This window comes from Adiantum capillus-veneris, chromosome 15 (genome assembly GCF_014529385.1).
Source record: "Adiantum capillus-veneris isolate H3 chromosome 15, ASM1452938v2, whole genome shotgun sequence".
NCBI lineage: Eukaryota > Viridiplantae > Streptophyta > Polypodiopsida > Polypodiales > Pteridaceae > Adiantum > Adiantum capillus-veneris.
The window spans coordinates 28,511,068-28,523,686 of NC_140945.1; the positions used below are offsets into that span (position 1 = coordinate 28,511,068).

Here is a 12,619-nt window from a genome sequence, read left to right on the forward strand (position 1 = left end):
GATTATTTGTTTATTTAATTGTTTAATTTAATCAATCACTTAACTTCATCATTCAAAAAGATTGAGGAGGGGGGTTAACTTCCTTAGAAGAGTTGAATGGTCTATGAGACTAGAAAAGAGAGAGAGAGAGAGAGAGAGAGAGATTTTTTTTTTTTAATTGTTCATTTAATTGAATATTTTATTCAATTCAATTTATGAGAGAGAAAGAGAGAATTAGACATAGGGAGGTGGGAGAAATGATAAAAGAGAGGGAGTGATAAAAGGAAAGAAAATACTTGAAGTTGAATGAGCACCCACTCACTATACACGTTGAGGCTATGAGGCTACATCCAAAAGTCTCCATAGAGAAATATGAACCGCACACACACACACACACACACACACACACATATAAGAGAGAGAGAGAGAGAGAGAGAGAGAGAGAGAGAGAGAGAGAGAGAGAAATAAATAAGTTAATATAAATATTCGAAACTTTCCAAAAATTATGGCTAAAAACTTCCTGTGAGTGTAGACTTTATAAGTGCACTTCGGGTGTTAAAGTCCTCGCACAAGAATATACATAGGCGTATATTTTAATATGGCGGAAGGAAGCCCCTTGCCTATAAACATGGTATGATACTCAAAAGGCAATACAAAGAGAGCATGATAATGAACCAAGAGGCCTTGCACATCTATTGTATGGGCCTTGAACTCAATATTTTCATCAAGAGGGTACTCGAATATCCAAGATAGCAGTACAACCTACTACAATTCGGTGCCTTGAACTTAAGTGACGGGAGTAATTCTGAAACCCAAGATTGTATTTTTGTCTTCTCCGTAATAAGAAAGAGGTTTTGAGTGTCATGTCTATGAAAATATTGAAAGATCTATCTAATGATAGGGCTCCAAATCAAGCTATTCTATTCAAGTGACTATTAACATAACCAATCTGCCAGACATACACACTCACTTGGACATGAGAAGATATGGTTGTCACTCTCATACGAGTAGTCACAAAAGATCCCAAGGATTTAAGTGCTATGACGCTAGTATTTATTCTATTAGTCATGAAGAACTCTAACGAGTTTTGAAATGAAGGTATGATACCCAAGAGAGCATTTGAATAATCAACATCTTATTCTTAACAATAAGATACCACCCTTGGGTGTTCCATACATCATGCCACTTGGGGTTGAACTTAAAAGCCTAAAACAATCCATCAAATCTAAAAGTTGTATTGGGTTTGATAATTTCTACCTCATGAAGAGAGTTTCAAGCTCACGAGGAGATGATGTTAGCATCATAGATATACGAGCATATCTATTTTATGAGTCTTGAACTGAACCTGTTATTCTAACGTGTTTTGAATGTGGAACATGTCCAAAAGGGACAAGGCCTAGGATGTTTTTGGGCATCTCTCTAGATGCAATTACATATGCATTACAATTCAAAATAAACCACACTTTGATCTCCAAAAGGTGACCACGTGGATAGAGAATCATAAACAACCAAGACTGATTTCAAAAAGGGTTTGAAAGAGAGATCGAAAGATTCAATGTTGCTTTTGAACCCTACAAATTTTAGATAGAGAGAGAGAGAGAGAGAGAGAGAGAGAGAGAGGGGGGGGGGGGGGGGGGGGGGGGGAGAGAGAGCTAGAAATCTATAATGCTTATGCTTTGAGCGCTTATCTAAAGAGACATATTGTAAAGTCAAGTTTTGTGGACAAAGTCCTATAGCAGCTACACTTACATTGTCTCTTTTTTTTTTCCCACTAGGAACCTTATGGCACCTAGGGTATTTGCTGAATGTTTTGGTCATGGATTGGAAGCAATGGAGATAGTATTGGATCATATAATGATTCACTACTCTCCGGAAAAGAAAGCTAACTTCTTTCAAAGCATTGTTCGAGGTTTCTTTCGGGGTGTTACTATAGAAGAAGCTTGGAGAACCTACGATCGCACTTCCATGACTCGAAATACTCAGAGGCCCTCTACCTTGATTCTGAGTTAGCTTGTTGTTCTATCTCTAAAGCTTATAGCAAAAATTAATGCTTTAAAGAACATTGTAGGACATGATAAGATAGAGAATCATAAGGAGCCTGCTTTCAAGCGTCCCAACACTAAACACTCTTTTCCCATTTTCAAATGTAGATGGGGTTGATCATGTATTGAGCAAAACTTTTATCTACTGACAAAAATGATTGATGAGCATTTTGGTTTGTTATCCACTTTTTTTGTTTCCAAAAAAGCAAGCACTTAAAAAGTGAATATTCTAGGAGGGTTATTTTTTTAATTTAGAAGCATTCAAACCTTTATCTTTTGTTGTCACATTTCTCTTTGCAACCACTGTAGTTTTTTGTGTACAATAAAATGGAGATTAATCATGCCATTCCTCTCCGTATTGCAACCAATGGCTTGATATCTTCTCGAATAGCTGCAAGTGCATTAGCTAATGAAGAGGATATATTGTCATCTCTTCCTATTCGCAGTGTGCGTGCGGCAAAGAGAGTAGATCAAAATGTTGGAAGGAATAGTGCATCAGCTAATGAAGAGGAGATATTGTCATCTCTTCCTATTTGCAATGTGTGTGCAGCAAAGAGAGCAGCTCAAAATGTTGGGAGGAATTCTAAAAAGTAGATTATTAAAACCATGCTAGAGATCAAAGCCTCCTGCAATAGGATGGAGACAATGCAAACCAATGTCTCAGATGTGGTTGAAACTTTAAGCTTTGCATCGATATTAAAAGTGGGATACTGTGGAAATTGCGAGAAGAGACAAAAGCAACAAACTTGCAGAGATTAGAGAGTGAGGCATACTTGAGAGAGAAACTTTCTCAAGTTGAGAATTCTCAAAAGGGTACCACTCACTACTGGCAGGTTCTTCAATTTATTCATTAATCAAGAATATTCCATCTCTTTATGAAGGTATTTACCTCTTGTAAACTCCTCTTCTAAAAGAATAAGGCATAACTCCAAGTATCGAACGCAAGCGATCAGGTATGGTAGCTCCTGCTCAAAGCCATCTGAGCGAATGCATTGCGTGATGCGAGCTGCCCTTAATAAGTAAAAAAAAAACTGCTCTAAGCCATCTGAGCGAATGCACTGCGTGATGCGAGCTGCCCTTAATAAGTTAGAAAACTATCGTTCGCCCTCAGTAGATCCTGCTGCACCCCCCCCCCCCCCCCCCCCCCTTCCCCCTTTTCCCTCTCTTCTCATCTCCGCCATGGGTGTTGTTCGCATAATCTTTTTCCAGGTTGCGCCTCTCCAGAGCAGTATTTTGAGAGATTCGCCTTATCTAGGTTTTTTCAAAATGTGTCCGACCTACTGAGAATCTTCAAAAAGAGGTTTCAAGGAGTCAAAGTGAATCAAAAGGATGACTTCAAGGCAATACTCTACGACACATCGTGCTAGGATTGAGGAGTATTGTCAACAAGCTGGGTGCTTTGACAAAGGTTCAAGGTTCAAAACTTTCAGATATGCGTGCTACCTCAAGTAAATTAAGTGCTTTGGCTAGATTAGTTTGACCAAAGCAACATCAAGTTTCTCAACGACCTAATCTTACTAATGGAAGAAATATGTAATTCTATGTTGTATCTTCATCAAACTTTACTTTTTTTTTTGACTCACTATCAATGTGTCAATTGTATTCAGTTTAGAGAAGACAATTTGATGTTTCGGTTTATATTGATTTTTTATTATGCATAAGAACGTCATTTTACTAACAAATCTAAACTATAGCAAGTACCTTATACGATATCTATTTGCACATGATTTCATAGATGGTATCTGGACCACATATATTATCACCTGGTCATGCACAACGCAGTCGACTATGTGATGAATCCCAAAAGGCGAGACGCCAAATAGCACGAAAGAGAACAAGGCATTCACTACAAAGTACTATTGGAACTTTGTTGGAGTGCAATGAAATACAGTGCTTGCATGATGTACATGAAGGAAACTCTGAAGACATGGATGTTGGGACGACTATGAACATAGCATTATGATGTAATCAAGAGATTGTAGAGCCTATTGTTATCCTTGAAGAGGGAAACTATTCTAAAGTAGAAAAACATTGTTTGTCCATCTACTTTGAATACCCAACTTCTCTCCTTTTACATCACAAGTCTATTGCACCTATTTTATCCTAAAAGTGTGTGTTACACAACTTAGGAAGCTTAGATTTTGTTTGCTCCAAATGTGAATCAAACGCGTGGAAGGATGAAGGAAAGAATATCCAAACATTCGTGGGTAAATATTGTGGCTCTGATGTAAGAGTTCGATTGCATCCTTTGAATGAGCCACCAAATGAATCGAAAGATTTGATGAGCTCAACCACAATAAGAACTGGACAGTTCTTACAAAACATTCGGAGATATAATAATGCATTGGCATTTGTGTCTCTTGGTGCCCATATCAATGAGGCTATTAATTACAGTGGGAGAGTTGTATACACTTTTAAGGTACATGGCTCTGTTTATCATAGCATTGGTTCTTTAGCGCAAGCTGAAAGACAGAATGAAGTTCCATGCTTTGCACAATTATATTTTTTCGATACCGAACATGAGTTGAGCAACAAATTGCATCATGTTTCAAATTTAGATCCTAGTATTCTAGAGTGTTTACAATTGATGATGCATAGAGTAAATCCCTATGCGAATGCTCTACGATCTGCTTCTTTGTCTGGAGATGCTATCGTACCCAATATGAGGATGGTTATTGCAGAGCATCATTGTAATGGTTGGCAATATCTTGCTCCAAGTGGTTTTGAAGTTGCTGCAATTATGCAAGGACAAGGGGATGATCAAAATATTGGCTATCGCGACATTGTAATGAATTTTTGACATGGGGGCTTGAAAAGAATCTCTAGCATGCATGGAGCTTACATGTCCTTATTGTATGTCTTATTATTTTCAAGTGGAGAGGATGGGTGGCATCTTTATTTACAGACTTGCGATGAAAAAAAGCTGAGTCAAAAGCAATATTATGTCTTTCGCTTACAATTAAGAAATGATACAGTGGAGTGTCTTCGAGAGAGAGTAGGCTACTACAACAATATGTCGTGGATGCTTATAGTACTATAGAGGAGTCACGGCTATTATGGATGCAAAATAACCAAAGAACACTTCGTGTTGAAGTATGCAAAGGCTTGGTTGACATGGTTGAGGCTAGAGATGGCTTATAGAGGACCGAAGGTCAAAATTTTGGCCGTAGAATTGTTTTGCCTTCGTCTTTTGTTGGAGGTCCAAGATATATGTGCCAACTATTCCAAGACACAATGCCAATTGTTCATAGTAGTGGTAAACCGGATCTGTTCATCACATTCACATGTAATCCACGATGGAAAGAAATAGATGATGCACTACTACCTGGACAAAGTGCTATCGATCGTGTTGATGTGACTACACATATGTTTTATCAGAATTTCCAAGATATGATGCATTTACTTATCAAGCAAGCCGTATTTAAGGAGGTAATTGGACATGTATCAGTGATGGAGTTTCAAAAGAGAGGTCTTCCTCATGCTCATATATTGTTGATACTCGCATCTGAATATAAGCCTATACATATATTCCACTATGACAAGTTGGTTTGTGCAGAGCTCCCTGACAAGAATGTGTTTCCAGAATTATTTGATGTAGTGAGCCATTGTGATGTTCATGGGCCATGTGGTCCTTTGAACCCAAGTTCTCCATGTATGGTTGATGGAAAGTGTAGATTCAAGTTTCCATGAACATTTTCCACGTCTACAAATATAAATGAAAGTGGATATCATGTGTATATGAGACGAGATGATGGAAGGTTCCCTCTAAAAATTACAATTTAGATAATCGTTGGGTTGTTCCTTACAACCCTCTCTTATCACTAAGATATAGAGCCCATATTAATGTGGAGATCTGCTCAACTGTCACTGCCATTAAATATCTTTATAAGTATGTCTACAAGGGACATGATCGAGCCACTATTTTTCTTCAAGATTCTAAAGGAGATACTTATGAGATCAAGAGTTATCTCAATGCACGTTATTTTTCTGTATCTGAGGCTATGTGGAGATGCATAGTGAAAGGCCAGCTATTCACGATTGCAAGCACACCTTCCATTGCAAAATATGGTTACATTTCAAGACAGTGATGATGTATCAAATTTGCTAGATAATGAGCAAAATTAAAAAACTACCTTGACAGAATGGTTTGTTGCAAATCAAAACTATCCAGAAGCAAATAGCCTCACATATACTAACTTTTCGAGTGGTTGGGTATGGAATAAAATTCAAAAGGCATGGTCTCCACAACATGGTGCTTCTATTGGAATAATGTATAATATTGTCCTTACTGCTAGTGAGGTTTATTACCTACGAATGCTACTCAATATTTGCAAGGGATGTAAATCTTTTGAAGACTTGAGGATGTATGACGATCACATTTATGATATATACAAGGAGGCATGTATAGCTAGAGGATTATTGCAAGATCATGATGAATGGTCACTTTGCCTCCAAGAGGCATCTTTTTTTCAAAATGGAATGCAGTTGAGACAAGTCTTTGCACTCATATTAGTCTTTTGTGAGCCACTTCATCTGGCTGCTCTTGCAATTATATATTTCCTACAACAGACTCAACAATGGTATCTTTAAGTGAAACCGGTGCTATGGCTCAAGAAACGATGTTTAATGTTGATGAGCAGTGTAATATAGCAGATCATATGGAGAATTCCTTAAATGAAGATCAACAAGATACTTACCACCAAAGTGTTGCAGGCTATTCACACACATTCAGGGAAGGTATTTTTCTTAGATGGTCCTGGTGGCTCAGGAAAAACTTACCTATATAATGCACTTCTCTCACGAGTGTGAGGTAGTTGTAGAGTTGCTCTTGCATGTGCATCGTCAGGTATTGTAGCTTTGCTCTTTAGTAATGGAAGAAATTCTCATTCTAGGTTTAAGATACCTTTGGAGCTTCATTCTGAAGCAACTTGCAATATAACAACTTGCAATATAAAGGTAAATAGTCAACTTGCAAAACTTCTAAGGAATACAACTTTACTTATATGGGATGAAGCTCCCATGACACATCGCTATGCGTTTGAAGCAGTGGATAGAACTTTAAGAGCTATTATGCAGCGATATAATTTGTTTGGTGGAAAATTCATTTTGTTTGGAGGTGACTTTTGACAAATACTACCTGTTGTACCAAAAGGTAGCCGTACAGACATTGTAAATGCTTCATTGTGTCATCTCACATAATATGGAAATGTATGAAGAGGCTTACCAGAAATATGTGTATACTTGATTGCGGTTCAAATTCTCTTCAAAAAAAAAAATCACGGGTGCTTGATATTGGCAATGGGGATATGGGTGATGGAGGAGACTTAGATAGAGACAAAATACCTTCACACATGATGCTTCCACGAAATAGTTTGGCATATCTTCTAAGCTTTATATGTGGAGATTTGTGCCATGTGCAAGATCATGCAAGTTTTTTTAGAGATTGAGCAATACTTACTCCATGGAACACACATTCTCTCTCTCTCTCTCTCTCTCTCTCTCTCTCTCTCTCTCTCTCTCTCTCTCTCTCTCTCTCTCTCTCTCTCTCTCTCTCCAACCTATCTTCACTATGTTGCGCGGGGTGTGTTTCATCAGAACTTATGGTTGAGATTAAACGAAGTGATGGGGCACAGCCTCCGACATCATTGTTTTGAACGGGTGTCTGAAACTAGGGATCAAAGAAATTTAGTTTACTCTACAATGCCTAGTCCGAACCATAGTTCACCCATCTACATCATCCAATGAACGAGACTTTCCCTACTTTGCAATGCCTAATCTTAACCACCCCGTGCAATTAAAGATGTGAGGAAACGACAAAAAATAGGCAACCTTGAACCCACTCAAAGATGGGTGCTCAATCCATATCTACTTCAAAAAAACAACCTACACCCGGTTGATTGTGCAGCCCCCCCCCCCCCCCCCCCCCCCCCCCCCCCCAACAAATACCTATGTTCCCACACTACAAGTTTTTGACACATAAGGAACAAAGGTTTATAAGTTCAACTTTTTCAATGCCATAAAATCTAATACCTAACCAACCCAAATGATTTTATCATATTAAACTAATCATTTAATGTGGGAGAATAAACGGGAACAAGGGCTAGAATATAGACATGTGCTTACATATCTATCTCAACATGGGGCCAATGGTAAAGGGGTCCAAATGAGAGATGGTATGTCAAAGAGAAAGGCTAGCTAATGGAGTTTAAAGACCTAGGGTTAGCTTCACTAAAGACCTCCGAAGGTTAGTGTTAAAAGTCCTTTGACCTTGGGTAAGCTAGGGATGTGCTTGAGGTGGGAACCCGGCCCAAGCTTGAGGTGCTTGTTGTGCTTGCTGATTAAGGTGCTTGAGGTGCTTAATGACTAAGGTGCTACGGTGCTTCATGACTAAGGTGCTTGAGGGTAAGGTGTTCCACAAAGTCAACATAATCTCTACTCATGAGGGGGTGAGCCCTAATTGTAGGGGCTAGAGAGAGAACACACACACCCTCACACAAGCCAAGCTTAGTACAAAGAAAGCAAATAGTTCACTTGTCAAGCTCCTCTTCATGTTGCCATCATGATGTGCCTAAAGCCTATTGGTTGATCTCCCAAGGGATTCAATGTTAAATTAGTTAATTTAATTAATTGTTTTTGCATTTATCAAGTTCTCTCTCTCAAAGGGGAAAGGGGGACACTTGTCCCAAGGCTACCCTTGTTGCTTGATATGCATTGTGCATGTCATTGGCCAGGCTTGCAGGGATCCAATGAGCTTCCATGTTGATCTATAAGAGGGGGTCGACCAAATCAAGAAGGGGGCTAGCTTGGGGGGTATACTCTCCCCCTCACACACACACACACATACTCTCTCTCTCTCTCTCTCTCTCTCTCTCATTGTGTGAAGTGCAAAGTGCAAGAGCTCCATCTCCTTCTCCAAGCTAGTAGAGAAGTTGAGAGCCTACACCAACACTCTTGGCTATGGAATGAAAACCCAACCAAGAGCCATGATTCAATGCTTAAGCTTGCCATCTTCTCCATCTTCATTAGTATGCTATTATGTATGCTAGCAAGAAGAGTGATGATAAGTGAGAAACTATGTCTTTCTTCTATAAATGTTTCTTCTTCCTCTTCCCTATCCTCATTCCCCGCTAGCTCTCTCCACCTTTGAAGGTGTTTGAGGCCTTGGGACTGAGGCTTGGGATAGTTAATGCTTTTTACAAGTCTATGTTATGCTCGTGATGCATGAAGCTTTTTATCTTCATTGCATCACCTATGTAATGGAAATGGCCTATGAACTTTGAGAGTAGCGAAATTATGAAATTAGATGAAGCACTTTTGTGAGATTACTTTGTGAGCATAGCGGGTGAACTTAATTGATGGTAGCAACATAAACATGGTACTTAGTTAACTTGGCATGAACAATACTTTTGTAAGAGAGAGAGTTTAGAGAACATGACAATAATTGAGGACCGGATTCATATGGAGCCGGTCCCCCCTCCAATAGGCATTTGTATTATAGTTTCTCCCATCAAGAGAGACTTGGTACAATACAATCTTTGTGTTCCTTGTGACCTAGGTGATGCAATGAAGATGGAAAGCTTCATGCGTCACAAGCATAACATAAACTTTGTAGAAAGCATTAACTATCCCAAGTCTCAGTCCCAAGGCCTCAAACACCTTCGAAGGTGGAGAGAGCTAGCGGGGAATGAGGATAGGAAAGAGGAAGAAGAAACATTCCATCGGAGAAAGAAATAGTTCCTCACTTATCATTACTCTTCTTGCTAGCATACATAATAGCATAGTAATGAAGATGGAGAAGATGGCAAGCTTAAGTATTGAAGCATGGCTCTTGGTTGGATTTGCATTCCATAGCCAAGAGTGTTGATGTAGGTCTCATTTCTCACAAGCTTGGAGAAGGAGGTGGTGTTCCTCAACTTTCACCAAGTAAGAATGAATCCCAAAAATGAGTGTGTGTGTGTGTGTGTGGTGTATATCCCCCCAGCACCCCCCTTGCTTGCTTGGGGCGAGCTGCAACTTTTTCACATGCTACCAGCTCATTGGACCTCTCTCCCCCTAGCCAATCACATGCAGCATGTTGTCAATTACATGGGTAGTCTTTTGACAAGTGTCCTCCTTACCCCTTAGAGAGAGAGAGAGAGAGAGAGAAAGAGCTTGAAAATATCTAGCTATTTGTTGGATGGAACTAGAATCTCATTGGACCCCTCTTTAGCCCAACCAATAGCATTCAAGCACACCATGTGGTTAAGCATAGGGAGAGTCTGACATGTGTCCCATGTGCCCTTTTAGAAAAGGGGTGCCCTTTGGGTGAGTGGAAGGTTAGGTCAAAGATTCCCCTAACTTGGGGACTTTCATGCATAGGAAGCTTCTCAAGCAACTTCCTCATTAAGTTTGTAGGGTCTCTTTTTGACTCAAGCACCTTACCCCCCATGCATAGGAAGCTTCTCGAGCAACTTCCTCATTAAGTTTGTAGGGTCTCGTTTTGACTCAAGCACCTTACCCCCCATGCATAGGAAGCTTCTCAAGCACCTTCCTCATTAAGTATGACAAGTACCTCAAGTACCTTAGTCATCCAACATGACAAGCACCTTAGGTGGAGTTCCCACCTCAAGCTCAGCCCCAGCTGCCTAAGGTCAAAGGCAAGTTTAGGTCGGATTCCCACCTCAAGCTCAACCCTAGCTTGCCTAAGGTAAAAGGTAAGTTTAGGTTGGGTTCCTAGCTCAAGCTCAACCCTAGCTTGCCTAAGGTCAAAGGACTTTTAACAATAATCATTGGAGGTCTTTAATGAAGCTAACCCTAAGGTCTTATAAGCTCCATTAGTTGCACATTGCTCTTTGATAGACTACCTCCTTTTGGATCCTTATTGAGATGTAACCATCTCTCCTCTTGGTCCCTGCTGAGGTAAGTCTAGAAGCGCTTATTGCACATTGCTTTTTGATAGACCATCTCCTTTTGGACCCCTATTGAGATGCAGCCATCTCTCCTTTTGATCCCGTGTTGAGATAGGTACAGAAGCACATGTCTCTATTCTAACTCTTGTTCCCGTTTATTCTCCTAAATTAAATGATCAGTTTAATATGAGAAAATCATTTGGTAAAGTTAGATATTGTATTTTATGACAAGCTAGGTCACAAGGAACACAAAGATTGTATTGTACCAAGTCTCTCTTGATGGGAGAATCTATAATACAAATGCCTATTGGAGGGGGGACCGGCTCCACATAAATCCGGTCCTCAACTGTTGTCAAGTTCTCTAAACTCTCTCTCTTGCAAAATATTGTTCATGCCAAGTTAATTAAGTACTATGATTATGTTGCTACCGTCAATTAGGTTCATCCTCTATGTTCTTAAAGTAGTCTCACAAAAATGCTCTCTTTAATTCTCTAATTCCACTATTCTCAAAGTTCATAGGCCATTTCCATTACATTCAACCTCTAAGGGCATACCTTGCATGGAATGCCGATGTTTTCTAGGAATGAGGGGTTTGACAAGGCTAATGGGTTTCCCCATGTAGAGCACACAACCATCACTAGGCTTGATCAAACTCAATGCAAAGCAAAGAACCCATCCTAATGAGATAGGGCTTCAAATTTAAAGGGTAACCTAGGCTAGGGACATGATGACAGGAAGAAGGGTACAATTGGGCATGTGTCTTTGGGGCCAAATATCTATAGAGTGAAGATGTGCATTTCTCGGTGCTACATAGTAGACAACCCCTCCAAGGAGAAATTAAGCTTTGTAGAAGGACTTCCAAACAAAGCCTTGCATATCCATTTGTTTGGGAACCATCACACCACCTTGAATGAATGTTACCTAGTTGCCTTGATTTATGCAAGCAATTGTGGCTTGGAGGGAGCAATAGAGAATGCAAAAACTACTTCAGTGGCTACTACTAGGTCAACACAGTGGCTTCTACTAGCCATTGTGTTGACCTAGAAACCATTGTTGAGCTCATGCTTTGAAGTATGCGACCATAGGGAAACTAAAGTTTGAGCTTTAGTGGCTACTACCGATCACTGTGTTGACCTAGAAACCATTGTTGGCGGGCAAGTGCTCTAAAGGATGCGGCAGGGAAACTAAGGCTTGAGCTACAATGTAAATTTGTGTCACTACCTCAAAGCATATGTATGCAGAGTTTGTGTAGGTAACACACCCATAAGACCCTATTAAATATGTTGAAATAATGACATATGAACAAGAGCTAGAGTAAATTAGTGGATGGGTCTGTGCGCCAAGCCTTAGATAGGTGATGCATTGGTGCCCAAGGCAGGTGCATGGCTCAAGCCTATATAAACACCTAGAGTCCTCTACTTGTTTAGTTAGCTAGATGCGAGAGGAGAGACTTAGTTATACTCATTAGAGACAAGTTTAGGTCTTCATTAAGGTAGAGTAACATGAGGTGGTGAGAGTTGTCTTTAAGGTAGGAAAATTTGATACCCTCTCTCTCAAGGAGAGTAGTGCTTCTCTCACTACTCATGCATAAGGGCGTTGTAACCTTATCTTCTCTCTCTTTGCCATAGCCATATGGCTAGTTTCTTTTGTAAAAGCTTTGAATGGAGAGCTTAAATTGAAGGCTATGGCAAGTGGTTGTCCGAGAAGCTT

General features: G+C 39.8%; 1 protein-coding gene across 1 annotated transcript; it reads left to right on the forward strand.

Annotated features, from left to right (window-relative positions):
* The first annotated feature begins 5,255 nt into the window (after window positions 1–5,255).
* On the forward strand, window positions 5,256–5,711 carry LOC147440438 (uncharacterized). Its single transcript, XM_086483302.1, has one exon. It carries the CDS (start codon window positions 5,256–5,258, stop codon window positions 5,709–5,711), a length of 456 nt encoding a protein of 151 aa, XP_086339428.1.
* Window positions 5,712–12,619: the final 6,908 nt, after the last annotated feature.

What these genes read in the sequence shown, in the direction of transcription:
- LOC147440438 (XM_086483302.1), top strand. Translation starts at nt 5,256, where the DNA reads ATGCCAATTGTTCATAGTAGTGGTAAACCGGATCTGTTCATCACATTC.